This window comes from Hemitrygon akajei, chromosome 9, assembly GCF_048418815.1.
Source record: "Hemitrygon akajei chromosome 9, sHemAka1.3, whole genome shotgun sequence".
Lineage (NCBI taxonomy): Eukaryota > Metazoa > Chordata > Chondrichthyes > Myliobatiformes > Dasyatidae > Hemitrygon > Hemitrygon akajei.
In genome coordinates, this window is record NC_133132.1 from 47,449,458 (window position 1) to 47,477,348 (window position 27,891).

Consider the following 27,891-nt stretch of genomic DNA (forward strand, 5'->3'; position numbering starts at 1 on the left):
GCTCTGAACATTACTCCCGCTGTGCTCAACCTTTCAAAATCCTTTTAAATTGGAGGATAAAACTGTAAGTCTGCGTTTATAACCCAGTAAAAAATTTCAAGAACCGTTGCAGTTTCCTGTTTCTGCTACAAAAAAAATTGCAATCAGGTTAGAATTACATCCTCCAGAAGGCAGTATAAACCTGGTCAGCAATTAATTGGGTTTAAGTTCTTCCCTTCCTAGAAAATCTACTCTAATTTTAGATTAATTATGTAGCTTTATCCTTCATCCAAATATAATTGCCAAGCTTTTGACTGCTGCAATTGTAAGTTTGCCATTCCATTCATTTCTCTTTCCCGGCCTTTGTGTTGGGGAATTTTAGTTTTTCCTCGGGCAAGTCTGGGGGGTTGGGGGGGTGAGGTCAGTCCATTGCCATTGTGCTTCCCAGTGCATTAACATGGATATGGGCCATGCTTTCTCTTAACTATGATTTAGGTTTATACCTCAAGCGCAAATTTATAAACGGACAGATGTTGATGCAGAAATGCTTATACTGAAATTTAGATGTGTGTTTTTTCAAATTATTCCTGCAAAGTGAGAGAGTATGGCAGTTAGCACAAAGCTATTACAACTCGGGGTGTCGGAGTTCAGAGTTCACTCTATAAGGAGCCTCTGTACGTCCTCCCCATGGAATGCGTGTGTTTTCCCGGTGCTCTGGTTTCCTCCCACAGTCCAGAGACGTACTAGGTGGGTTCATTGGTCATTGTAAATTGTGCCGTGATTGGGTTGGAGATAATCGGGGTTGTTGGGATTTGCTGGGGTGGGGTGGCTCGAAAGGACCGGAGAAACCTACTCCGTGCCGTATCACATTTGTATCAAAAACCTTTGTCATCTGTTCTACTTTGAAGCAGATTTTTGTTTATGTACTAATGCATTTTGCTGCATGTCGTTGATAACCAGGTGCCCATCAAAGCTTTGGGAGGGAAGTTGTATGTTCGAATTTCTGTACACATCTACAATGATCTGAAGCAGTACCAGAGGCTTGCAGATGCTGTCGAAGAAATTACATTAAAGTGAGCCAGTTGCAAGTCGCTAGTCCTTCAATTTCCCAGCGGACTGTAGTCCTGCTGCTATGGTCCTTTCATTATTACTCTTCTTCAAGTGATTAAAATGCAAAACTACTGTAATTAGCACTGGAAATCTGCAGTTTGGATTAGTGAAGATGAAGTATATGCATAGTAACTATAGAATTACTGTGCTGTGCAAAAGTTTTAGGCCCATACATATATGTAGGTAGGGTGCCTAAAACTTTTTGCACAGTACTGGTTTTGTCTTGTGGAGCAAGCGGAGAGTGCGTTTGTAAATCTGTTGGGAGCTAAAGGTGTTGGGAATGGCAAGGGTGGTGTGCCACGGGAGGGGTGTGGGACAGGTGGCAGAGAAGGAGTGCCAGGGGCGGGGGGGGGGGGGTGGCGCAGGTACAGAAACACCCAGCTCTGAGACAGCAGGCAAGATCATTTGATTCCAGACAATTGGCTTATTGATCATTACAGTATCTCTCTGGGGCTTCTCGCTCCTTTCCCGTTCCCTCCCTTTTCCCAGCCACGATTCCCCTCTCCCTGCCTCCTGCCCCCTTCCACAATAGAGACCTACATCAGAATCAGGTTTTCCATTCATATGCCATGAAATGTGTTATTTTTTGTGGGAGTTACAGTACAATACATAAAATTACAACAGCACTGTGCAGAAGTCCTATCTATATAAGTGTGCCCGAGACATGCACAGTACTGTATATTACATTAGTGCTCTGATATACTGGATCTCGCAATTCATCTCATTAATCTGCTACATACCTAATGCTTTTGGATTCATGCTCTGATTTAACAATATAGGCTGTGGTGTTGGGACTGCAACTTTTCACTTTATTCATTAGTATCGGAATGGAGGAACTTAAGGCATTGTGGCCAGCTAGTGTAGAGGAGGAAGGGTATCTACAGAAGGGCTTGGATAGGTTAGGAGAGTGGGAAAATAGTGGCAGATGGAATACAGCATCAGGGAGTCTGGGATTATGCAGTCTGGTAGGGAGAATAAAGGTGTAGACTATTTTCTAAATAGGGAGAAAATTCAGAGATCGGGGTGCAATGGGACTTGGGAGTCCTAGTTCAGGATCCTCTCAAGGTTAAATGGCAGTTTGAGTCAGCAGTAAAGAAGGTTAATGCGGAGTTATCGATTATTTTGAGAGGGCTAGAATATAAATGCGAGCATGTAATGCTGAGGCTTTCTAAGGCTTTGGTCAGACTGCATTTGGATTATTGTCAGCCCCGTATCTAGGAAGGATTCATTGGCCCCGGAGGGGATCCAGGTGTGATGACAAGAATGATCCCGAGAAATATGCTGGAAATATGATAAGCCAATTTCATGTCGCTGGGCCTGTATTTGATGGAATTCAGAAGGATGGGGTGGGGGGGGGGGGGAAACTCATTGAAACTCCCTGAGGATCTCAGGGATATTGAAAGCCCTGGACAGAGTGGGGCAGGAGAGGATGTTTCCATTAGGAGGGATGTCTAGGATCTGAGGATTGGGCCTCAAAATAAAGGGAGGTCCCTTTAGGACAGAATGAGGAGGAATTCTTTAGCCGAAGTGTGGTGAATCTGTGAAATTCATTGCCACAGACAGCTGTGGAGGCTATGTCATTGGGTATATTTAAGGTAGGGATTGATTGGTAAAGGGATTAAGGGTTACGGGAAGAAGTCAGGACAGTGGAGTTGAGAAATAGAGCCACAATTAAATGGCAGAGCAGACGCAGTGGGATGAATGGCGTAATTCTGTTCCTATATTTTATGGTCTTCACATTGTGTTATAGCAATATACGATGGAGTCCAGTTAACTGGGACACACTGGGACCAATATATTTTGACCCAAACGGCTGCCTCAGTTTGCCATTGTTTCATGAAAATAGTTTAAATGGTATTAAAAAAAAGACATGTTTAGCTGAGTAACAAATTATGCATTTAAATGAAATACAGCGCAAATTAAATCACTACCAAAACTACTACAGTATGACAAAATATGGTTTTGGTTACTAATAGTTATTGACAAAACCTACCACGTTCTTTTAATTGACTGTAAATGAACGAAGTCAGCACATTTAATGGACTGCCTTCAAATAATGCTTCTGACAAGTGCATCCTTCAAATTTACATTTTCATTGTAACATTCAAGATGATTGTCAATACCTTCAAATTTTCCGTAGTTCGTAGCTTGTTGAAGTAGTGGAAACCTTTATTTTTCCCTCCTGTCTGTTTCTGGCATCTCCAAGCCCAAACGCTTGAAACTGCAGTGTGCAAAACAGTCTGAATTGTCTTATTGCTTATTCCTCGCTATCTATCAGTGGCAAAAGTCATGCTTTTTGAACGTAAACACCCACAATTGACACTATTTTAAAAAGTGTTCACTCTAAGCACGATGTAGTGTCTAATAGCCACACAATGTACACTCAATTGACGCTAGTTAGAAGCTGTTCAGCAACAGTCTTCTGTCCCAATTAAGCGGCATAGTCTCCCAAATGAACAAAGGGAATCCCAGCTATTTTCTTGATTTGTTTTATTCTTTAAGAGTTATCCTAAATAAGCAGCTGCCCCAATTAACCAATGGCCCAATTAACTGGAATCCACCGTGTTTGGAATTTTACCAGCATCTAAATGCAGTCCATGAAGTTAACATAAGTTCCATCTGTTGTACAAATAACCTACACTTTGTTGCTTAATATCAATAAACAGAGTTGTGAACAAAAGTCCTCCATTGGCCTTCTTGTTTAATTGAGATGTCACATTAATCTTAATCTACCATAACTACAAGTGATTCTCCAGATGCTGGAAATCCGGAGCAACTACTCTTCTCCATAACAACACACAAAACTCTGGAGGAACTCAGCAGGTCAGGCAGCATCAATGGAAATGAGTAAACAGGCAATGTTTCAGGACAAGACCCTTCTTCGGTGATAATTACATATGAAGAATTTTCATTCTACCAAGACCTCAACATCCATGAACCCAGCTTACTCAGAACTAACAATGAATGTCCATCAAGGACAAAGGCAGTCACTGCCTCCTGCAGGGTGCAATTCGAAAAATTCCTCAATCCTGACTCTGCCTTCAATGTAAATACCCTTGAGTCACTTGTGTATCAAATTTGGGAAGAGCAGTATATTTTCGAACGTCCCTCACACCGGCTGAGAGGATTCAATTATCATCTACAGAAGATGGTTGTTGGTAATCAAGTTTCCTTAGCCATGGTTGATGAAATGCCATAAGACACTGCGAAAATTCCAAGACTACCTGCCCCCCCCACCTGCATACTGCTGTGCAGCTGTTATAACCTTAATAAAACCACAGAGAATCTATAATTGCAGTCATAAGAGGCCTCTGTACACATAAGCAAACATGAACAGGAGAAATGATGGAAGAACTTTTCCAAACTCAAAGTACATCAGGTTTTTATACATTTTAGGTACAACGGTGATAAAGTATATTTTTAATGGTTAAAATGCGTAGTTTACATTCAACATTCAACGATACCCTGCCTTTTCAATCCATCTAGCCAGGCATTTAAACCATCCAAACACCAGGTTGTTCCCAGCACTAGAACCCAGGCCCTGTTGCTTTAATAAGCTCTGGGCCAGGACCCCACTGCCGTGTTTTTGTCCGTACCTGACCTTTCTAAATCGGCCTGGCGCTTAGATCAATCAGACCTGGCTCTCAGTTTGTGTGGACGGGCTCCAAGAACTCCTTTTCGTCACTTGGCACCTACCGACTCCGTCTGGACCACGTCTCGATGTCCTGCTGATCACTTCTCCTTGAACATGCCTCGACCTCGCTCCGACCGTGCGTCGCACACTTACACACCTCGACCCTCGGGTCAGCCTCACCTTCACTTGCCTCTTCATTGTCTGCACTGATCGTTTACCACAATTTTCCACATAAAAAGTGCTATTAATAAAGTATTTCTTGCTTTATGAACCAGATTAATTGTCATCCGTCCTATGCCCAGGCAACGGGAACAGCAAATAATGTTCCCGAGTGAAGTTTTAAATTGACACCTGTAAAATTACACTGCAACACTTGCACTCCGTGAACTGACCAATGGAGACAATTGTGCCAAACACCCTATATCCCACTGTGTCTACCGTAACACCACTTTCAGGGAACCCTCTACCTGTACCCCTCGCCCTTTTGTTCTACAACACGATCCATGGCCCTACAATTAAAGTAAATGGTTGAGCCCTGTAAAGTCTGGTAGAACAGTGGGACGTGGGCATACAAGTACAAAGTAATATATCTTGCCCAAGTTTAACTTGCTAAGTGAAACATCCTGCACTTATCTAAATTCAATTTACCATTCTCCAGCCAACTTCCCAAGTTGATGTGGACTCCCGTGTAAACTTAGATAACCCTCATTGCTGCCAACTACATCGTCAGTTTTGGTGTCATCCGTAAAGTGTCAATAGTTTCCAAAATATGTGCCTTAAGCAAATTTCTGCTGTGATCAGTAGTTTGCTCCCTTCACAGGGAGCAATGTTTATGCAGCTGTCTGTATGATTACTGCTGGTATGTGGTATTTGGAGATGGTTTGAAGGCTGGTCTTCAACCCTCTGATCATGGCTCTGACACACAGAGTTGGGCATTAAGGATGATGGGAGCCCAGTTTATGGGGCAGCTCTCACAAATTTAAGCATTAGTGAGAATTTTTCGCACAGTCCTCTGGCCAAGTTCAATGGCAGTCTCCGTTCTCTCGCTCTGATTGTCTCCTCCCAGATCCAGAGGACTAGACTCTCGGTCTGCTCTGAGTGGGCTGTATCGTTCACATGTCTGACACCATCTCCAAAACAGGCACTCTAGCCTTTATTACCCTGGCATGAGATCGCCAACGGCACAGAGAAAACACTTTGAAACGTGCATGAGAAAAATAACTCATGGGTCTCCTCGGCTTGTGATTGATCAAAATGGAGTTAATCTTCTGGGATAGCACTGGGAACTTCTATGCTCTGTCAGAAGCCCGGCGACAATGGCAAAAGTGGACAGCCTACCATATTACTCATCTCCACCCGTTAGTCTCAGTGATGAATCTAATGAGAGGGCAGAAGGTTAGAAGAGAGCTTTGACAAAGGACCTGGCCCACCTGTGTCGTCGGTCACAATGAGCCTTCTCAGAACGCATAGAACTGGAGTGACTCTAAGAAAAAGAGCGAAATTTTAAAAAATGAATGGTAAGGGAGGTAGTATTTTCCAGCATCTTTGCTGGACTTCCATCTACTCTCAAGGAAGATAACTGACGTTCTCAGTGCCACCGTGGGCAGTCCTCCATTTTGATTCATCACATTCTCTTGTCTTAAGACAAGAGTCTTGTTTCAGACTCTGTTTCAGGAGTCTGGTGAAGAGCTTGGAAGCTGTGCCCTCCCACCACCGCCACCTAGTGTTGGCTGAGCTCTGGGGATTTTGACCCTGATATTTCCCCTTATCCTGCTGACTTGCAGTTTACATAGTGGGCACTTTATGTAATTTTGGCTCATTGAAGAAAGAGCATCAATGCCCATGTTAATTTCTCTAAAGGTTGCAGTAGGTAGTAATGCAGAAATGTTTGCAGCGGGCTGAACTGTAGGTGTGGTCTCACAAGGCTCTGTGTCAATCCTGTGCTTTATTATTAACCATTCATTCCTTAATGCCGTTAACTTTTCTGCATCTTATCGATAGCCGATTCATCAGTTAGTGTGCTACTTCACAATTCTCTGGAAAGTTACCTTCTGCAAAGTTACTTGGGATTTGGGAACCTGTTTACATTTCTACGGGGAGTTGAAACGATGTAATGTATCCTGAGAATTTTAATTGTTTGAATGACAGTAATAGCCATGAATTTTCTCCCATTAAATAGCAATAGGTCTTTCATTCACACACATACAAAAGCAAATTTAATTTTAAAAATAGCGATACAACCTGGCTATTGAAAGATGAGCTAATGAAATAAAGGCAGCGTGCATTATTAGATTAATGCCACACTGCTGGGAAAACAGGCTTAGCATGTTTTGCAAATTAATTCATACAACTGCAGGAGGATTCAATAAAATTAAGAGGTTTTCGCTAGGCTTTTAAATTAAATGGAAATTAAAAATAATCCGACTTAAATCTGCCAAAGAAAAACTGGGCATATTACATTAATGTTTTAGACCATTTTATGTTTTAAATAATATTGTTTATTTTAATTACAAAACAGAAAGTAAGCCAGCACAGAAGCTGAGGAAAGGATTAAAGCAGCAATGACTTCAAAGGGTAGAAAATAAGAGGACGTAGATCTGCAGGGTGTGACAGAGTTGACCACTTTCCTGCGACTGATGTCAGTGGCAGAAGCCTTGAGAAGCAGCACAGCAGGGTCCAACAAGAATGTCTGAGAGAGCTTGAAGTGAGAGGGATCAGCCAATCGGGAGTGATTGTAGTGAACAACACTGAAGTGGAGAGAGCTGTGGATACAAACAACAAGTACTGAAACTAAAAAGAGGTGAGAATTTTTTTTTAATGGTAATAATCTGAAGAGGCATTCAGAGCAGCAAATACTTGCACTTGGAAATACATGAACTGCAAGCAGTCATTTTTTTAAAGCTAGAAGAAATCTAAAGATAAAGCATTTTATTTGTAAATTAAAATTAACGTAACTGTAAAACAAATTATCTAAACAGTAAACACGAGGAAATCTGCAGATGCTGGAAATTCAAACAACAACACACACAAAATGCTGGTGGAACACAGCAGGCCGGGCAGCATCTATAGGGAGAAGCGCTGTCGACGTTTCGGGCCGAGACCCTTCGTCAGGACTAATCGAAAGGAAAGATAGTAAGAGATTTGAAAGTAGTGGGGGGAGGGGGAAATGCGAAATGATAGGAGAAGACCGGAGGGGGTGGGATGAAGCTAAGAGCTGGAAAGGTGATTGGCGAAAGTGATACAGAGCTGGAGAAGGGAAAGGATCATGGGATGGGAGGCCTCAGGAGAAAGAAAGGGGGGGGGAGCACCAGAGGGAGATGGAGAACAGGCAAACAACTAAATATGTCAGGGATGGGGTAAGAAGGGGAGGAGAGGCATTAATGGAAGTTAGAGAAGTCAATGTTCATGCCATCAGGTTGGAGGCTACCCAGCCAGTATATAAGGTGTTGTTCCTCCAACCTGAGTTTGGATTAATTTTGACAATAGAGGAGGCCATGGATAGACATATCAGAATGGGAATGGGACGTGGAATTAAAATGTGTGGCCACTGGGAGATCCTGCTTTCTCTGGCGGACCGAGCGTAGGTGTTCAGCGAAACGGTCTCCCAGTCTGTGTCGGGTCTCACCAATATATAAAAGGCCACACCGGGAGCACCGGACGCAGTATACCACACCAGCCGACTCACAGGTGAAGTGTCGCCTCACCTGGAAGGACTGTCTGGGGCCCTGAATGGTGGTGAGGGAGGAAGTGTAAGGGCAGGTGTAGCACTTGTTCTGCTTACAAGGATAAGTGCCAGGAGGGAGATCGGTGGGAAGGGATGGGGGGGATGAATGGACAAGGGAGTCACGTAGGGAGCAATCCCTGCGAAAAGCAGAAAGGGGGGGAGGGAAAAATGTGTTTGGTAGTGGGATCCCGTTGGATCAGTACCTCAGATAAGATGGATGGTCAGATGGATTCTACCCCGTGAGCATGACAGGTAATATCTCATTGTGCTTCGAATATCTCTTGGCAGATTTTTTGGGTCCTTCTCCCAATATTTGAGATCCATTAGCAGCTTTGCTTGTTCATATTGTACATCTATGACCACATCATTTTGTCACAATCACAAACCGCGTCGACAAAACTCATGCTCTTAAAGCAGTTTGATAAGAAGAATAGTAAAGAATTATCAAAAATCGCAATCAATATTGAATTATAAATAACGTGATTAAATTGTTTTACCATACAACAAATATAAAAGAAACACTTTGGAATACTTATATATTTAATAGCAATTCTTTGATACTAAATATGAAAAGCAGAATACTGTTTTTTTTTGAAAATAATAATCAAGCTTATTAACATTTCCCCACCTGTGAACTTAAACATATTGATCTTATTGAATTATCATAAAAGATTTTGAAGGGGCTTGAAGGGTTTCAGCTGAAAGAACGTTTCCCACATGGAGGAGTGCAGAATGAGAGGGTATGAATCAGAAAGTGGAATCTCTTCTCTGAGCAAAACACACACAATGCTGGAGGAACTCAGCAGGTCAGACATCATCGATGGAAATGAATAAACAGTTGACATTTCAGACCGAGACCTTTCTTCATGACTGAAGTGGAAGGGGGGGAGACTCCTGAATAAAAAGGGGGGGAGAGAGAGGAAGGAGGATTGCTCGAAGGTAAACACAAAGTACAGTGCAGATGCTGTGGTCAAAGCAACACGTACAACACACTGGAGGAACTCTATCTAGAAGGTGACAAGTGAAGCCAGGTGGGTACGAAAAGTAAAGGGCTGCAGAGGAAGGAATCTGAAAGGAGAGCAGAGTGGACCACAGGAGAAGGGGAAGGAGGAGGGGACCCAGGGGGAGGTGACAGGCAGGTCAGAAGAGGTAAGAGGCCAGAACAGGGAATAGAAGAAGGGGGGAGGGAAAAGAGATATACCAGTCACAACCACAGACTCGGCAGTGCAGAAGAAACAGCAATTGCGCTTGTGAATATGCCCGTGTCAGCTAATTATTATCTAATTGTGATAGTATTTAACTCCATACTTGTAGTCCTAGTGCCTGTCGAGACTTGGACACAGCACAGCAATGTTTCGCTGCCTGTTTGCATTCGGCCTTGCCTGAGAAACTGGACTCTCGAGTCAACTGACTCCGAAGACTAGCGTTTAATATTTAGATGTTTGCTTCAGCTGCAGTGTGGGCTTCTTTTTCCATTTGAGAGTTTTAGTTAACGGCCCTGTTTGGCCTAGAGTTTATTGTTTTATTTTCCCTTTAACACTGTTCGTATTAAAGTCTGTGAACTATCGACCCGCTTCGGTGTCTCTCACTCCGAACCTGGAGACATCGATATCCATGCCATCAGTCTGGAGGCTACCCAGATGGACTATAATGTGTCCCTGCTCCACCCTGAGGGTGGCCTCATTTTGGCATAAGAGAAGGCTGTGGACAGGTATTTCAGAACGGGAATGGGAGTCGGAATCAAAATATTTGGTCACCGGGAAGTTCACAGCACCCCAAGAATATTTAAACTTTTCAATTTCAGAAAATTGCAAAGATTGAATTATTGAATATATTCACAGACTAAAAAAAGACAAATTTTTGGTCACTGGGATGAGAGTGTTAGGCTGAAGAGTTATAGAAAATGAGGAACTGAGGCCAATATCAAATTATCTGTTATAAATTGAAGATTAGGCTGGAGCCCGATGGCCTCTAATTCTTATGTACTGGATAGACCACTAGATGGCAGCCTACACACACATACTATTAAAATAAGCTTGTTTACTATTTGATATTGTTTGGGGTAATGCAAGTTGAGAATGTCTGTCTTAGATAATCATCACAGCAAATGAATGGGAGTATAAATGGATAATACGATAAGCTGTGCATGTGAACAGTCACATTCATCTGTATGTGCCTTCTTTCAAACATAGCTGAGAAGAACTGATACAAAAGAGTCATTGATAAATATGAAAGGAGAATTGTTACCATGGCATCTGGGAGAGAACAAAAAAAATCTGGGAGAGAAAGCATAGTAAACAACTGGCAAGGTTTTATCTAACTTTACAATGCCCTGTATGAATTTAACAATTTAGTGTAATTCTAACAGAAACACTCATCACGTCAGGCAGCATCTGTGGAAAAAGAAACAAAAGGTTGCCCAACTCCAACATGATTCCCGCACCAGACTAATATTCCCCCTCTCCGCCCTTTCAGCTTGTTAAAGAATTGCTTCCTTCGTAACTCCCTTATCTGCAGCCTTTCCTTGTCTCAGTCTACCACTCTCTACCCTTTGGTTCCAACACCTGGAATTTCACTACTTCCCACCGTCCAGTCATCCAATCATTCATTCCGGTTAAAGCGGGGAATCACTCGCACTTTCTCCCGACCTTCATGATGTTACAGGCACCTGTCTGTCTCTACGTATGTCCCTGATGGTGAGCAGGTGCCAGTTTTGACTGCCCGTTGTAGACCCTCCTGCCCACTGCAGGGCAGTTTCTGCACCACGCGGTGAACCAGAGTCTGTCGAAGGACAAGAGCATAAATGTACACGGTGCAGCTCTCTTCGGCCTCCTCAGAAAGCAAAGGAATTGGAGAGCTTACACGAGGAAATCTGCAAGATGCTGGAAATTCAAGCAACACACACAAAATGCTGGTGAAACACAGCAGGCCAGGCAGCATCTATACGGAGAAGCGATGTCGACGTTTCGGGCCGAGACCCTTCGTCGGGACTCACTGAAAGGAAAGATAGTAAGAGATTTGAAAGTAGTGGGGGGGAGGGGGAAATGCGAAATGATAGGAGAAAACTGGAGGGGGAGGGGTGAAGCTGAGAGCCGGAAAGGTGATTGGCGAAAGTGATACAGAGCTGGAGAAGGGAAAGGATCATGGGACGGGAGGCCTCGGGAGAAAGAAAGGGGGAGGGGGGAGCACCAGAGGGAGATGGAGAACAGGCAAACAACTAAATATGTCAGGGATGGGGTAAGAAGGGGAGGAGAGGCATTAATGGAAGTTAGAGAAGTCAATGTTCATGCCATCAGGTTGGAGGCTACCCAGCCAGTATATAAGGTGTTGTTCCTCCAACCTGAGTTTGGATTAATTTTGACAATAGAGGAGGCCATGGATAGACATATCAGAATGGGAATGGGACGTGGAATTAAAATGTGTGGCCACTGGGAGATCCTGCTTTCTCTGGCGGACCGAGCGTAGGTGTTCAGCGAAACGGTCTCCCAGTCTGCGTCGGGTCTCACCAATATATAAAAGGCCACACCGGGAGCACCGGACACAGCATACCACACCAGCCGACTCACAGGTGAAGTGTCACCTCACCTGGAAGGACTGTCTGGGGCCCTGAATGGTGGTGAGGGAGGAAGTGTAAGGGCAGGTGTAGCACTTGTTCCGTTTACAAGGATAAGTGCCAGGAGGGAGATCGGTGGGAAGGGATGGGGGGGGGGGATGAATGGACAAGGGAGTCACGTAGGGAGCGATCCCTGCGGAAAGCAGAAAGAGGGGGGAGGGAAAGATGTGCTTGGTAGTGGAGAGCCTTCTTGATTTTGTAAGATATGTTCTCAGACCGTGAGACACTCCCAGGAGTTTGAAACTGCTGGTGGTTTCCACTGCTGTGCCGCTGATGTAAGGAGGGGTGTGAGTGGTGTGAGTTCTGCTGGTCAATAACCGTCTCCTTTGTCTTGTTGACATTGAGAAAGAGAGTATTTGCCTGGCACCAGGCCTCGAGATCTTCCAGCTCCTCGCTGTCGGCCGTCTCGTCGTCGCTGGTGATGAGATGTCATTGGCGAACTTGACAATCTAATTGCTCAAGTGTTTGGCCGTGCAGTCATGTCTGAGCAGGGGGTCCAGCAGTGGGCTCAGCACACAGCCCGGGGGGGCACCGGTGATGAGGAGGGAGGAGTGGTTGTGCATCCCGACTATCTGGTGTCTGTTAGTTAGGAAGTCCAGCACCCAGTTGCATCGTGGGGTGTTGGGGCTGAGGAGCTGGGGTGTTGGGACCGAGGAGCTGGGGTGTTGGGGCTGAGGAGCTGGGGTGTTGGGGCTGAGGAGCTGGGGTGTTGGGACTGAGGAGCTGGTGTATTGGGGCTGAGGAGCTGGGGTGTTGGGGCTGAGGAGCTGGTGTTTTGGGGCTGAGGAGCTGGTGTATTGGGGCTGAGGAGCTGGGGTGTTGGGGCTGAGGAGCTGGTGTTTTGGGGCTGAGGAGCTGGTGTATTGGGGCTGAGGAGCTGGGGTGTTGGGGCTGAGGAGCTGGTGTATTGGGGCTGAGGAGCTGGTGTTGGGACAGGAGCTGGTGTATTGGGGCTGAGGAGCTGGTGTATTGGGGCTGAGGAGCTGGGGTGTTGGGACTGAGGAGTTGGGGTGTTGGGGCTGAGGAGCTGGTGTATTGGGGCTGAGGAGCTGGGGTGTTGGGGCTGAGGAGCTGGTGTATTGGGGCTGAGGAGCTGGTGTATTGGGGCTGAGGAGCTGGGGTGTTGTGACAGGAGCTGGGGTGTTGGGGCTGAGGAGCTGGTGTAATGGGGCTGAGGAGCTGGGGTGTTGGGACTGAGGAGCTGGGGTGTTGGGGCTGAGGAGCTGGGGTGTTGGGGCTGAGGAGCTGGGGTGTTGGGGCTGAGGAGCTGGTGTATTGGGGCTGAGGAGCTGGGGTGTTGGGACAGGAGCTGGGGTGTTGGGGCTGAGGAGCTGGGGTGTTGGGGCTGAGGAGCTGGTGTATTGGGGCTGAGGAGCTGGTGTTTTGGGGCTGAGGAGCTGGGGTGTTGGGGCTGAGGAGCTGGGGTGTTGGGGCAGGAGCTGTTGGGGCTGAGCTGGGGTGTTGGGGCTGAGGAGCTGGTGTATTGGGGCTGAGGAGCTGGGGTGTTGGGGCTGAGGAGCTGGTGTATTGGGGCTGAGGAGCTGGGGTGTTGGGACTGAGGAGCTGGTGTATTGGGGCTGAGCTGGGGTATTGGGGCTGAGGAGCTGGGGTGTTGGGACAGGAGCTGGGGTGTTGGGGCTGAGGAGCTGGTGTATTGGGGCTGAGGAGCTGGTGTATTGGGGCTGAGGAGCTGGGGTATTGGGGCTGAGGAGCTGGGGTGTTGGGATGGAGGAGCTGGGGTGTTGGGGCTAAGGAGCTGGGGTGTTGGGACAGGAGCTGGTGTATTGGGGCTGAGGAGCTGGGGTGTTGGGATGGAGGAGCTGGGGTGTTGGGGCTGAGGAGCTGGTGTATTGGGGCTGAGGAGCTGGGGTGTTGGGGCTGAGGAGCTGGGGTGTTGGGGCTGAGGAGCTGGTGTATTGGGGCTGAGGAGCTGGGGTGTTGGGGCTGAGGAGCTGGTGTGTTGGGGCTGAGGAGCTGGGGTGTTGGGGGCTGAGGAGCTGGTGTATTGGGGCTGAGGAGCTGGGGTGTTGGGAACGAGGAGCTGGTGTATTGGGACAGGAGCTGGGGTGGGGACTGAGGAGCTGGTGTATTGGGGCTGAGGAGCTGGGGTGTTGGGACAGGAGCTGGGGTGTTGGGACAGGAGCTGGGGTGTTGGGGCTGAGGAGCTGGTGTATTGGGACAGGAGCTGGGGTGTTGGGGCTGAGGAGCTGGGGTGTTGGGGCTGAGGAGCTGGGGTGTTGGGACAGGAGCTGGGGTGTTGGGGCTGAGGAGCTGGGGTGTTGGGGCTGAGGAGCTGGTGTATTGGGGCTAAGGAGCTGGGGTGTATTGGGGCTGAGGAGCTGGGGTGGGACTGAGGAGCTGGTGTATTGGGGCTGAGGAGCTGGGTGTTGGGATGGAGGAGCTGGTGTATTGAGGCTGAGGAGCTGGGGTGTTGGGGCTGAGGAGCTGGGGTGTTGGGGCTGAGGAGCTGGTGTATTGGGGCTGAGGAGCTGGGGTGTTGGGACAGGGGTGTTGGGTCTGAGGAGCTGGGGTGTTGGGGCTGAGGAGCTGGGGTGTTGGGACAGGAGCTGGGGTGTTGGGGCTGAGGAGCTGGGGTGTTGGGGCTGAGGAGCTGGTGTGTTGGGGCTGAGGAGCTGGGGTGTTGGGGCTGAGGAGCTGGGGTGTTGGGACAGGAGCTGGGGTGATGGGGCTGAGGAGCTGGGGTGTTGGGGCTGAGGAGCTGGTGTATTGGGACAGGAGCTGGGGTGTTGGGGCTGAGGAGCTGGGGTGTTGGGGCTGAGGAGCTGGGGTGTTGGGACAGCTGGGGTGTTGGGGCTGAGGAGCTGGGGTGTTGGGGCTGAGGAGCTGGTGTATTGGGGCTGAGGAGCTGGGGTGTATTGGGGCTGAGGAGCTGGGGTGTATTGGGGCTGAGGAGCTGGGGTGTTGGGACTGAGGAGCTGGTGTATTGGGGCTGAGGAGCTGGGTGTTGGGATGGAGGAGCTGGTGTATTGAGGCTGAGGAGCTGGGGTGTTGGGGCTGAGGAGCTGGGGTGTTGGGGCTGAGGAGCTGGTGTATTGGGGCTGAGGAGCTGGGGTGTTGGGACGGGTGTTGGGTCTGAGGAGCTGGGGTGTTGGGGCTGAGGAGCTGGGGTGTTGGGACTGAGGAGCTGGGGTGTTGGGGCTGAGGAGCTGGGGTGTTGGGGCTGAGGAGCTGGTGTGTTGGGGCTGAGGAGCTGGGGTGTTGGGGCTGAGGAGCTGGGGTGTTGGGACAGGAGCTGGGGTGATGGGGCTGAGGAGCTGGGGTGTTGGGGCTGAGGAGCTGGGGTGTTGGGACAGGAGCTGGGGTGTTGGGACAGGAGCTGGGGTGTTGGGGCTGAGGAGCTGGGGCGTTGGGGATGAGGAGCGGGCGTTGGGACTGAGGAGCTGGGGTGTTGCGACTGAGGAGCTGGGGTGTTGGGGCTGAGGAGCTGGTGTATTGGGGCTGAGGAGCTGGGGTGTTGGGACTGAGGAGCTGGGGTGTTGGGACTGAGGAGCTGGGGTGTTGGGGCTGAGGAGCTGGGGTGTTGGGACTGAGGAGCTGGGGTGTTGGGGCTGGGGAGCTGGGGTGTTGGGACTGAGGAGCTGGTGTGTTGGGGCTGAGGAGCTGGTGTATTGGGACTGAGGAGCTGGGGTGTTGGGACTGAGGAGCTGGGGTGTTGGGACTGAGGAGCTGGTGTATTGGGGCTGAGGAGCTGGGGTGTTGGGACTGAGGAGCTGGTGTATTGGGGCTGAGGAGCTGGGGTGTTGGGACAGGAGCTGGGGTGTTGGGGCTGAGGAGCTGGGGTGTTGGGACAGGAGCTGGGGTGTTGGGGCTGAGGAGCTGGTGTATTGGGGCTGAGGAGCTGGGGTGTTGGGACTGAGGACCTGGTGTATTGGGGCTGAGGAGCTGGGGTGTTGGGACAGGAGCTGGTGTATTGGGGCTGAGGAGCTGGTGTATTGGGACTGAGGAGCTGGGGTGTTGGGGCTGAGGAGCTGGGGTGTTGGGGCTGAGGAGCTGGTGTATTGGGGCTGAGGAGCTGGGGTATTGGGACTGAGGAGCTGGGGTGTTGGGGCTGAGGAGCTGGGGTATTGGGACAGCTGGGGTGTTGGGGCTGAGGAGCTGGGGTATTGGGACAGGAGCTGGGGTGTTGGGGCTGAGGAGCTGGGGTATTGGGACAGGAGCTGGGGTGTTGGGGCTGAGGAGCTGGGGTGTTGTGGCTGAGGAGCTGGGTTGTTGGGACCGAGGAGCTGGGGTGTTGGGGCTGAGGAGCTGGGGTGTTGGGGCTGAGGAGCTGGGGTGTTGGGGCTGAGGAGCTGGGGTGTTGGGACCGAGGAGCGGGGGTGTTGGGGCTGAGGAGCTGGGTTGTTGGGACCGAGGAGCTGGGGTGTTGGGGCTGAGGAGCTGGGGTGTTGGGGCTGAGGAGCTGGGGTGTTGTGGCTGAGGAGCTGGGTTGTTGGGACCGAGGAGCTGGGGTGTTGGGGCTGAGGAGCTGGGGTGTTGGGGCTGAGGAGCTGGGGTGTTGTGGCTGAGGAGCTGGGTTGTTGGGACCGAGGAGCTGGGGTGTTGGGGCTGAGGAGCTGGGGTGTTGGGACTGAGGAGCTGGGGTGTTGGGACTGAGGAGCTGGGGTGTTGGGACTGAGGAGCTGGGGTGTTGGGACTGAGGAGCTGGGGTGTTGGGACAGGAGCTGGGGTGTTGGGGATGGGGAGCTGGGGTGTTGGGGCTGAGGAGCTGGGGTGTTGGGACTGAGGAGCTGGGGTGTTGGGACTGAGGAGCTGGGGTGTTGGGACTGAGGAGCTGGGGTGTTGGGACTGAGGAGCTGGGGTGTTGGGGCTGAGGAGCTGGGTTGTTGGGGCTGAGGAGCTGGGGTGTTGGTGCTGAGGAGCTGGGGTGTTGGGACTGAGGAGCTGGGGTGTTGGGGCTGAGGAGCTGGGGTGTTGGGACTGAGGAGCTGGAGTTTGCTCACCGGGGTCTGAGGGACAACAGTGTTTGAGTGCCGAACTGAAAGACAGAAACTACATTCTGCCACGTGCCCTGGTTTTCAAGGTGTGTCAGGGCCGGGTGAATGGCAGATGCTATGGCATCCATGTTGGACTGGTTCGGTCAGTGAGCATGCTGATGAGTGTCCAGTGTGGCAGGAATACAGCTACTGATATGTGCCACTACCAACTGTTCAAAGCACTTTGTGGTGATTGCAGTCGGTGTGTCTGGGCGGTAATGAAGATGTAAAGTTTTCTGGCACAGGGAGAGCAGCCCAGAGGAGTGAAGTGTTGAAGATGTCTGTGACGATATATAAAACTATGAGGGGATGCAAGGTAGGCTGCAAGAATCCTTCCTCCTTATGAAAGATGCATAAAGTGTAGATTTAGGGTAAGTTGGAAGAGATTTCAAGGGAGTCTGAGGGGGATCGTTTTCACCAGTACTGTCTGACAGAGAGGTGGAATTAGAATCGTTGGCGGCTTGCAGGAGGCATTTGAACGGCCTGGGCGCGGAAGGCTATGGGCCGAATGCTGGAAGGCGTTGCTGCTGTGGGTCAGCGTGAGTGGTTTGTTTCCATACCGTGAGACTCTAACAGTAATAATGGTGACCTGGGGAGGGAGGTTATAAGGAAGAGGGAAATAGCTCTGTATTTCACTTGGAGAGACAAAGGTCCGATGTAGGTGTGACATGTATCAGAAGGGGGGTTCTTTGTGGAGGACAAGACCCGGCAGCATGTGACTGTAGTAGCGTTGGCCAAGTGTAAGAATCCCTGGACCGAGGAGCGACACAGAGAGATTTCATGACTGTGTGTGCCCGGGGGAGCTCCCTCCAGTGTAAACACTGCTGACACAGATACAGTACAGGCTCACAGGGATAGCCTGATGAACATGCCCACACTCCCCAGCCTTTCCTACACCAGACCCTGCCCTCACCCTTGCATCGCTATGCAACTCTTGCTACCGTTCAAGTGTCATTAAGACTTCAAATGAACAGCCTCCATTTCACAGACAGGAGGCTTGCCTCGGCCGGTGGCCGGGTCCTCCCAAGTAGAGCTCGTCACGGTGCAGACCACCCCGCAGCTGATGGGCTGAGGGACCGCCGATCCTCAAGCCAGCGCCGCTGCCGTGCCTTGCACACCCTTTCTTCTTTGTGCGCTATGTTGCATTGTAATTACTTCATTCACCCTTGGCGCGATCCTCGTTCCGCTGTGTTCCTGCCCCAGCACAAAAGGTGTTTTGGCCACGGCGTACCATGCAAAGCTAGCTTCTGTTTGGTGTTGAGTTGGGATACTTGTTTGCCCTCCCCTGAGAGCACCGCCAATCTGAGCGGCAGGACCAGGGAAAGAGAGAGAGGAGATGCCGGAGGGACATTTGAAGAGTATAGTAGGACATACCTTTACACCACCTCTCTATAGAGCGGACAGTTTCCCAGCTATGGACAGTACCGTGCAGAGCTGGGACACTGGAACCCATTTACATAATTGTGAAATGGGAAGTGCACTAGACTACCACATTTTACTGGAAAGGAGGATGACTTCCATGATTGTATATTTTGATTTTCCATTGTTACAGAACTAAGGTGTGCACATTATTGAAGAGCATTTTCACTTAGTTCCCACTTGAGATTCAGGCATTGCAAGGATAGGCTACATCAATCACTTATGCCCAATTGCCCTTGATTTGATATTGGTCAGCAGTGAAGGTACTTACACAGTACAATTCAGTCGGGAGTTACAGGATGAAGTTCCAAACATACTCCCTCCCCACACCCACTCTCTGCTTTCTCCAGGGATCACCCCCCTCCATGGTTCCCTTGTCCATTTGTCCCTCCAGGCACTTATCCCTGCAAGGAGCCATAGCGTTACACCTGCCCATAAACCTCCTCCATTCGGGACCCCAAACGGTCCTTCCAGGTGAGGCAACGCTTCACCTGTGCATCTGCCGGGGTCGTCTATTGTGTCCAGCGCTCTCAGTGCGGCCTCCTCTACACTGGTGAGACCCGTCATTCACTGGGGGAGCACTTCGTCGAGCACCTCCGCTCCACTTGGCCCAAGCGGGACTTCACAGTGGCCAAACATTTTAATTCCAATTCGTCTTCCCATTCCCATTCCCAATCCCAATCCCACTCCCATTCCAGGTCTGTTGCTGTTCCGACATGTTCCAAGAAGCAACGCCTTATATTCCATCTGAGTGGCCTCCGACCTGATGGTATGTGTGGTGAACTACATATACCTGTCTGGACACGCCCCTCAGCTGACTGCTCCTGTGGCTCCTCCCACAGACCCCTGCTGACTGCTCCTGTGGCTCCTCCCACAGACCCCCTGCTGACAGCTCCTGTGGCTCCTCCCACAGACCCCTGCTGACTGCTCCTGTGGCTCCTCCCACAGACCCCTGCTGACTGCTCCTGTGGCTCCTCCCACAGACCCCCTGCTGACTGCTCCTGTGACTCCTCCCACAGACCCCCTGCTGACTGCTCCTGTGGCTCCTCCCACAGACCCTGCTGACTGCTCCTGTGGCTCCTCCCACAGACCCCTGCTGACTGCTCCTGTGGCTCCTCCCACAGACCCCCTGCTGACTGCTCCTGTGGCTCCTCCCACAGACCCCCTGCTGACTGCTCCTGTGGCTCCTCCCACAGACCCTGCTGACTGCTCCTGTGGCTCCTCCCACAGACCCCTGCTGACTCCTCCCACAGACCCCCTGCTGACTGCTCCTGTGGCTCCTCCCACAGACCCCCTGCTGACTGCTCCTGTGGCTCCTCCCACAGACCCCTGCTGACTGCTCCTGTGGCTCCTCCCACAGACCCCCGCTGACTGCTCCTGTGGCTCCTCCCACAGACCCCTGCTGACTGCTCCTGTGGCTCCTCCCACAGACCCCTGTATAAAGGCGATTGGAGGCACTGCTCCTCCCTCAGTCTCCAGGATGTTGTGTGGTGGTCTCTTGCAGCTAATAAAAGCCTATCGCTTACCTCCCGTCTCCGAGAGTTATTGATGGTGCATCAACATGATTATCGATTTCCCCTCCCGGTGAACAAAATCCAACCCCCCCTCCTATTCCCCTATTCCCCACTCTAGCCTTCTGCTCCTTCTCGCCTGTCTATTACTTCCCCTGAGTCCCCTCCTCCTTCCCTTTCACCTATGTCCACTCTCCTCTCCTAACAGATTCCTTCCTCTCCAGCCCTTGACCTTTCCCACCCACCTAGCTTCGCCGATCACCTTCCAGCTAGCCTTGTTTTGCTCCCCCACCCCACCTTTTAATCGAGGCATCTCCCTCCCTTCTTTCTCAGTTCTGAAGAAGGGTCTCGGCCTGAAATGTCAACTGTGTACTCTTTTCCGTAGATGCTGCCTGACCTGCAAAGTACCCAGGACATCTTCAAGGAGCGGTGTCTCAGAAAGGCAGCGTCCATTATTAAGGACCCCCAGTACCCAGGGCATGTCCTTTTCTCACTGTTACCATCAGGTAGGAGGTACAGAAGCCTGAAGGCACACACTCAGCGATTCAGGAACAGCTTCTTCCCCTCTGCCATAATTCCTAAATGGACATTGGACCCTTGGACACTACCTCACTTTTCTTTAATGTACAGTACTTATGTTTTTTGCACGTTTTTAATCAATTCAATATACAGTACATATACTGTAATTGATTTACTTGTTTATTTATTATTTTTTTATTTTATTTATTATATTTTTTCTCTTCTAGAACTGCTGCTGCTAAGTTACCAAATTTCATGTCACATGCCGATGATAACAGACCTGAGTCTGAGTTCCTCCCGCATTTTGTGCGCACGCGATTGCTCGGGATTTAATTCTTTCCCATTCGGGTTGGTTGCAATGTGGCAGTCCACCTGCAGATGGCAGTGTGCCCATTGCCAACGCCGTTCTCGTCCCACCAGAATCACAGAGATGGGTAACTGCAGCCCCGTAAATGGTACGCGTTGCATGCAAACTGTACACCTGTGGGAAAGGTCATGGGTATTTCAGAGTGGGTGGTGGGGTACCAGCCGAGCAGCCTGCTTTGTCCTGGCTGGTGTCAATCTTCCTCACTGTTGCTGGTATCCCACACACCCAGACAAGACACCCAGGTTCCTGACTTGTAGGTGGGGAAAAGCCTTTCGGACATGAGAAGATGAACCGTTCGGAGTAGGATTACCGACTGGCCTGCTCTCGTATCCATTCAGTTTCTTACAGCTCAGTTCCCACTGAGCTTCTTGTCAATGGGAACTCCCAGGGTGTCGATGGGATTCAGCAACGTAAAACAATATTGTAGGTTTTATCCAATGCAGTGAGAACTGCGCAGGTCTGTATATCGGGGAGACAAAACAACCGCTTCACAAACAGATGGCCCAACGGAGGAGGGCTAACACCTCGGCTCAGGACTCAGCTGTATGTCTGCACCAATGCACACATTTTGGACAGAGGGGACAGGTGGTTTGAAAGAGGGGTTAAAGAGGCCATCTTCGTCAAACTGGAAAACCCATCCCTGAACAGAGGGAGTGGGGTACAACACCCCTATCAGCTACTTACAATGTAGTCCCAACATCTCTACCCCAGTGTCTCCCTAACAGTTCACACCTCCACTCATGCAAAGATAGGACTAATGACCCCCTCATTACCTCTACAACTCTTAATGACGCTCATGTGACTGCTAGACCTTTAAACAACTCTCAGAGTTTATAAACCGGAAAACTACCCATCGTGAATCAGAACTGAAGAAGCCTCTCGGATGAGTGGCGAAATATCCTCCAGACAACACAGCAAGTCCAGTTGCCTGGATTTACGGCTGCTTGTGGTTAGATTCTTCCTGACCAGAGATAGTTATTCTCTGGCATTTTGTTGGCACGTGTTGCTTGCCACACTTCAGCCATGCCTGATGGCATCGATGCTTCATTTGCCCAACAGTTGCTAATGGAGTTGAACACGGTGCCACTATCAGTAAACGTTCTCTAGATGCCAACATTCATCTTTTCTCAGGGCTCCTTGATGCTCAGGTAAATGAAAAAAAAATGACGCATGTGCAGGGTATCTGAAATTAAAAAGTGGATTTAAATTGAACAGTCAGCATGCAAGGCAGTATCTGTGGAAGGAGGAAGAGTCACTGCATCCAGTCGGAGACCATTGTCACAGGTGGGAAGAGAGAGACGAGTAGTTAGTTCTCTTGATTCAGGTTCAAAGTACATTTATTATCAAAGTATGTACCATACACAACTTTGAGATTCACCCTCTCACAGGCAGTCACAAAACAGCGTAACACAGTCAGGTCCAGGAGCCTGATGGCGCGGGCCACAGCTGCAGTCAGGTCCAGGAGCCTGATGGCACAGGCCACAGCTGCAGAGTCAGGTCAGCGCTGTGGCCGGTCCAGGAGCCTGATGGCACAGGCCACAGCTGCAGAGTCAGGTCCAGGAGCCTGATGGCACAGGCCACAGCTTGAGTCAGGTCCAGGAGCCTGATGGCACAGGCCACAGCTGCAGAGTCAGGTCCAGGAGCCTGATGGCACAGGCCACAGCTGCAGAGTCAGGTCAGCGCTGTGGCCGGTCCAGGAGCCTGATGGCACAGGCCACAGCTGCAGAGTCAGGTCCAGGAGCCTGATGGCACAGGCCACAGCTGCAGAGTCAGGTCCAGGAGCCTGATGGCACAGGCCACAGCTGCAGAGTCAGGTCCAGGAGCCTGATGGCACAGGCCACAGCTGCAGAGTCAGGTCCAGGAGCCTGATGGCACAGGCCACAGCTGCAGAGTCAGGTCCAGGAGCCTGATGGCACAGGCCACAGCTTGAGTCAGGTCCAGGAGCCTGATGGCACAGGCCACAGCTGCAGAGTCAGGTCAGCGCTGTGGCCGGTCCAGGAGCCTGATGGCACAGGCCACAGCTGCAGAGTCAGGTCCAGGAGCCTGATGGCACAGGCCACAGCTTGAGTCAGGTCCAGGAGCCTGATGGCACAGGCCACAGCTGCAGAGTCAGGTCCAGGAGCCTGATGGCACAGGCCACAGCTGCAGAGTCAGGTCCAGGAGCCTGATGGCACAGGCCACAGCTTGAGTCAGGTCCAGGAGCCTGATGGCGCAGGCCACAGCTGCAGAGTCAGGTCCAGGAGCCTGATGGCACAGGCCACAGCTGCAGAGTCAGGTCCAGGAGCCTGATGGCACAGGCCACAGCTGCAGAGTCAGGTCCAGGAGCCTGATGGCACAGGCCACAGCTTGAGTCAGGTCCAGGAGCCTGATGGCACAGGCCACAGCTGCAGAGTCAGGTCCAGGAGCCTGATGGCACAGGCCACAGCTGCAGAGTCAGGTCCAGGAGCCTGATGGCGCAGGCCACAGCTGCAGAGTCAGGTCAGCGCTGAGGCCGGTCCAGGAGCCTGATGGCACAGGCCACAGCTGCAGAGTCAGGTCCAGGAGCCTGATGGCACAGGCCACAGCTTGAGTCAGGTCCAGGAGCCTGATGGCACAGGCCACAGCTGCAGAGTCAGGTCCAGGAGCCTGATGGCGCAGGCCACAGCTGCAGAGTCAGGTCCAGGAGCCTGATGGCGCAGGCCACAGCTGCAGAGTCAGGTCAGCGCTGAGGCCGGTCCAGGAGCCTGATGGCACAGGCCACAGCTGCAGAGTCAGGTCCAGGAGCCTGATGGCACAGGCCACAGCTTGAGTCAGGTCCAGGAGCCTGATGGCACAGGCCACAGCTGCAGAGTCAGGTCCAGGAGCCTGATGGTGCAGGCCACAGCTGCAGAGTCAGGTCCAGGAGCCTGATGGCGCAGGCCACAGCTGCAGAGTCAGGTCAGCGCTGAGGCCGGTCCAGGAGCCTGATGGCACAGGCCACAGCTGCAGAGTCAGGTCAGCGCTGAGGCCGGTCCAGGAGCCTGATGGCACAGGCCACAGCTGCAGAGTCAGGTCCAGGAGCCTGATGGCACAGGCCACAGCTTGAGTCAGGTCCAGGAGCCTGATGGCACAGGCCACAGCTGCAGAGTCAGGTCCAGGAGCCTGATGGCACAGGCCACAGCTGCAGAGTCAGGTCCAGGAGCCTGATGGCGCAGGCCACAGCTGCAGAGTCAGGTCAGCGCTGAGGCCGGTCCAGGAGCCTGATGGCACAGGCCACAGCTGCAGAGTCAGGTCCAGGAGCCTGATGGCACAGGCCACAGCTTGAGTCAGGTCCAGGAGCCTGATGGCACAGGCCACAGCTGCAGAGTCAGGTCCAGGAGCCTGATGGCGCAGGCCACAGCTGCAGAGTCAGGTCCAGGAGCCTGATGGCGCAGGCCACAGCTGCAGAGTCAGGTCAGCGCTGAGGCCGGTCCAGGAGCCTGATGGCACAGGCCACAGCTGCAGAGTCAGGTCCAGGAGCCTGATGGCACAGGCCACAGCTTGAGTCAGGTCCAGGAGCCTGATGGCACAGGCCACAGCTGCAGAGTCAGGTCCAGGAGCCTGATGGCACAGGCCACAGCTGCAGAGTCAGGTCCAGGAGCCTGATGGCACAGGCCACAGCTTGAGTCAGGTCCAGGAGCCTGATGGCACAGGCCACAGCTGCAGAGTCAGGTCAGCGCTGAGGCCGGTCCAGGAGCCTGATGGCACAGGCCACAGCTGCAGAGTCAGGTCCAGGAGCCTGATGGCACAGGCCACAGCTTGAGTCAGGTCCAGGAGCCTGATGGCACAGGCCACAGCTGCAGAGTCAGGTCCAGGAGCCTGATGGTGCAGGCCACAGCTGCAGAGTCAGGTCCAGGAGCCTGATGGCGCAGGCCACAGCTGCAGAGTCAGGTCAGCGCTGAGGCCGGTCCAGGAGCCTGATGGCACAGGCCACAGCTGCAGAGTCAGGTCAGCGCTGAGGCCGGTCCAGGAGCCTGATGGCACAGGCCACAGCTGCAGAGTCAGGTCCAGGAGCCTGATGGCACAGGCCACAGCTTGAGTCAGGTCCAGGAGCCTGATGGCACAGGCCACAGCTGCAGAGTCAGGTCCAGGAGCCTGATGGCGCAGGCCACAGCTGCAGAGTCAGGTCAGCGCTGAGGCCGGTCCAGGAGCCTGATGGCACAGGCCACAGCTGCAGAGTCAGGTCAGCGCTGAGGCGAGTGAAGCCTCACGGAGTAGTAAGATGAACACCGGTTCGTCCTTTTCACTCTGGTTAATCGCTCAAGTTGGTGCAGTCTTTCATTGATTCTATTATGGTTATTGTGCTATTATGAATTTATTGAGTTTGCCCATAAGAAAATGATTCTGAGGGTTGTATATGTATCAAGTTACATATATGTAGTTTGACAATAAATTTACTTTGAACTTCAAACTTTGAAAACATTGAACTTTGATCTCTCTGAACTCACTTTGCAGGACTTGGTCACCCTTCCTACCTTTGCAATTGATACTGACCATAGAGTCAATGGAAGTCCGTATGCCACGGGGCAGATAAACAACCAGTGTGAAAAAGAGTACAAACTGTGAGTATACTAAAAGAATTCAAAAAGGAAGTAAATAAATAAGCAAGCAAGGAAGCAATAAATATTGAGAATGCGAGAGGTAGAATTTTCGAAAGTGAGTCCATAGTTTGTGGAAACAGATCGGTGATGGGGGGAGTGAAGATGAGTGAAGTTACCCCTCTGGTTCAAGAGCCTGATGGGTGAGGGGTAATAACTGTCCCTGAGCCTGGTGGTGTGAGTTCTGAGGCTCCTATTGTATAGAAGTGCTTACTGGTGGGGAGGGATTTACCCGTGCTGGACTGGGCTGTATCCACTGGATCTTGTAGGATTTTCCACTCAAGGGCATTGGTGTCTCCGTGACGTAGCCAGTCAATATACCCTCGATCACAAATCTATAGAAGTTTGTCAAAGTTTTATTTTTCATGCTCAACCTTCGCAAACTCTTAAGGAAGTAGAGGCGCTACCATGCTTTCTACGTAAGGGCACTATGTGCTTGACCCAGGACAGGTCCCCTGAAATGAAACACGGAGGAATTTAAAGTTGCTGACCCTCTCCACCTCTGATCCTCCGATGAGGATTGACTCATGGATCTCTGATTTCCTCCTCCTGATGTCAATAATCAGCTCCCTGGTCTTGCTGGCATTGAGTCAGAGGTTGTTACTGTGGCGCGAGTGAGACAGATTTTCAATCTCTCTCCAGTATGCTGATTCATCACCAACTTGATTCGGCGTAGCAAGCCTGAATATGGCGTAGGAGCTGCGCTCAGCCTCACAGTCGTAAGTGTAAAGCGAGTAGAGCGGGTGGGGGGTGGGGGGTGGGGGGGCTGAGCACACGGCCTTGTGGTGCACCCGTACGGATGGAGATTGTGGAGGAGATGTCGTTGACAATCTGAACTGACTGGCGTCAGCATGTGAGGAAATCGAGGATCCAATTGCACAGGGGCCAAGAACTTGAAAGTTATTGATTAGCTTTGAAGGCATGATGGTATTGAGTGCCGAGCTGTAGTCAATAAACAACATCCTGATGTGTGCATCTTTGCTGTCCAGATGCTCCAGGGTTGAGGGAAGAGCCAACGAAATGGCATCTGCTGTGGACCTGTTGTGGTCGTAAGCATGTTGGGTAAGGTGCTAAGTTAAAGTACAAGGCCTCCAGATTGCTATCCATGCCATGTGCTAGTGAGACGAGAAATAGCACGTGGCTAAGGAGATGTTGCCGGACAGGGGTGGGGGGGGGGGGAGCTTCACATTTTTGGATCGTTTGGCTCTATTCCAAGGTGGGACCTTTGTAGACTGGATGGTTTGCAGCTGAGCTGGAGGAGGACTAAGAGCCTGGTGGGAAGGTTTGCTAGTGCTGCTTCAGGGGGTTGCATAGGGATGGAAATCGGAGTGCTTGAGCGGTTAGTAGAGTGGCTGTGGGAACATTGTTGTTAAGCCTACATACAAAGCAATCAAAAGGTTGAGCATTGTGTGAATGATATCCCGAACTCAATCTATTTCAGTGCAAGGTGTATTGCAGGAAAGGCAGATGAGCTGACAGCATGGATCAGCATGTGGAATTATGGCTTTGCAGCCATCAGTGAGACTGGGTTGCAGGAGGGGCAGGACTGGCAGCTCAGTGTTCTAGACTGGATATTGCAGGAGAGATTAAAGGGCAGTACTGGTCAGGAAAAATGTCATGGCAGTGCTCAGACAGAGCAGACTGACGAGCTTGTCTACAGAGGCTGTATGGGTGAAACTGAGAAATAAGAAAGGGATGACCATGTTAACGGAATTATATTATAGACCAACCAATAGTCAGCAGGATTTAGAGAAACAAATTTATAGCAAGATTGCAAACTGTTGAAAGAAACATAAGGTTGTAATATTAGGTGATTTCAACTTTCCAGATATTGACTGGGAGTCCCATACAGTGAAAGAGCCAGATGGGATAGAGTTTGTCAGGAAAGTTTCCTTGATCAATATATGGAGGTCCCAACAAGACAGAGTGTGATACTGGATCTTCTATTTGGGAACAAGACAGGGTAGGTGACAAAAGTATGTATAGGCAATCACTTTGGATCTGATCGTAATTCCATTAATTTCAAGAAAATTACAGAGAAGGATAGGTTTGGTCTGTGGGTTGATATTTTAAATTGGAAAAAGGCCAATGTTGATGGGATTAGAATCTCTCAGGATCTTCTCCATCAACTTACCAACCACTGAGGTAAGAATTACTGGTCCATAATTTCCTGGGCTATCTCTACTCCCTTTCTTGAATAAAGGAACAACATCCATAGCTCTCCAATCCTCCGGAACCTCTCCCATCCCCATTGATGATACAAAGATCATCGCCAGAGGCTCAGCAATCTCCTCCCTCGCCTCCCACAGTAGCCTGGGGTACATTTCATCCGGTCCTGGCGACTTATCCAACTTGATGCTTTCCAAAAGCTCCAGCACATCCTCTTTCTTAATATCTACATGCTCAAGGTTTTCAGTCTGCTGCAA

The 27,891-nt window shown here is 50.7% G+C and overlaps 2 protein-coding genes across 3 annotated transcripts in view; one reads left to right on the plus strand and one right to left on the minus strand.

The window, feature by feature from the left end:
• Nucleotides 1–27,891, plus strand: part of LOC140733086 (uncharacterized) — a 139,094-nt gene that overhangs the window by 97,552 nt on the left and 13,651 nt on the right. The window contains exons 11-12 of one of the 2 annotated variants that reach the window (XM_073055920.1): nucleotides 25,323–25,429; nucleotides 26,455–26,527. The gene's annotated coding sequence lies outside the window, so the exon portion shown is untranslated. Of the gene's footprint in view, nucleotides 1–939; nucleotides 2,429–25,322; nucleotides 25,430–26,454; nucleotides 26,528–27,891 lie in introns of those variants that run through there. The other variant, XM_073055919.1, reaches the window with a different exon arrangement.
• The window catches only part of LOC140733085 (cyclin-dependent kinase 19), a 224,103-nt gene continuing 203,466 nt past the window's right edge, over nucleotides 7,255–27,891 (minus strand). Inside the window, exon 12 of the mRNA XM_073055915.1 lies at nucleotides 7,255–7,485. Coding sequence (XP_072912016.1) covers nucleotides 7,438–7,485 — 48 coding nt within the window. The 3' untranslated portion in view covers nucleotides 7,255–7,437. The remainder of the gene's footprint in view (nucleotides 7,486–27,891) is intronic.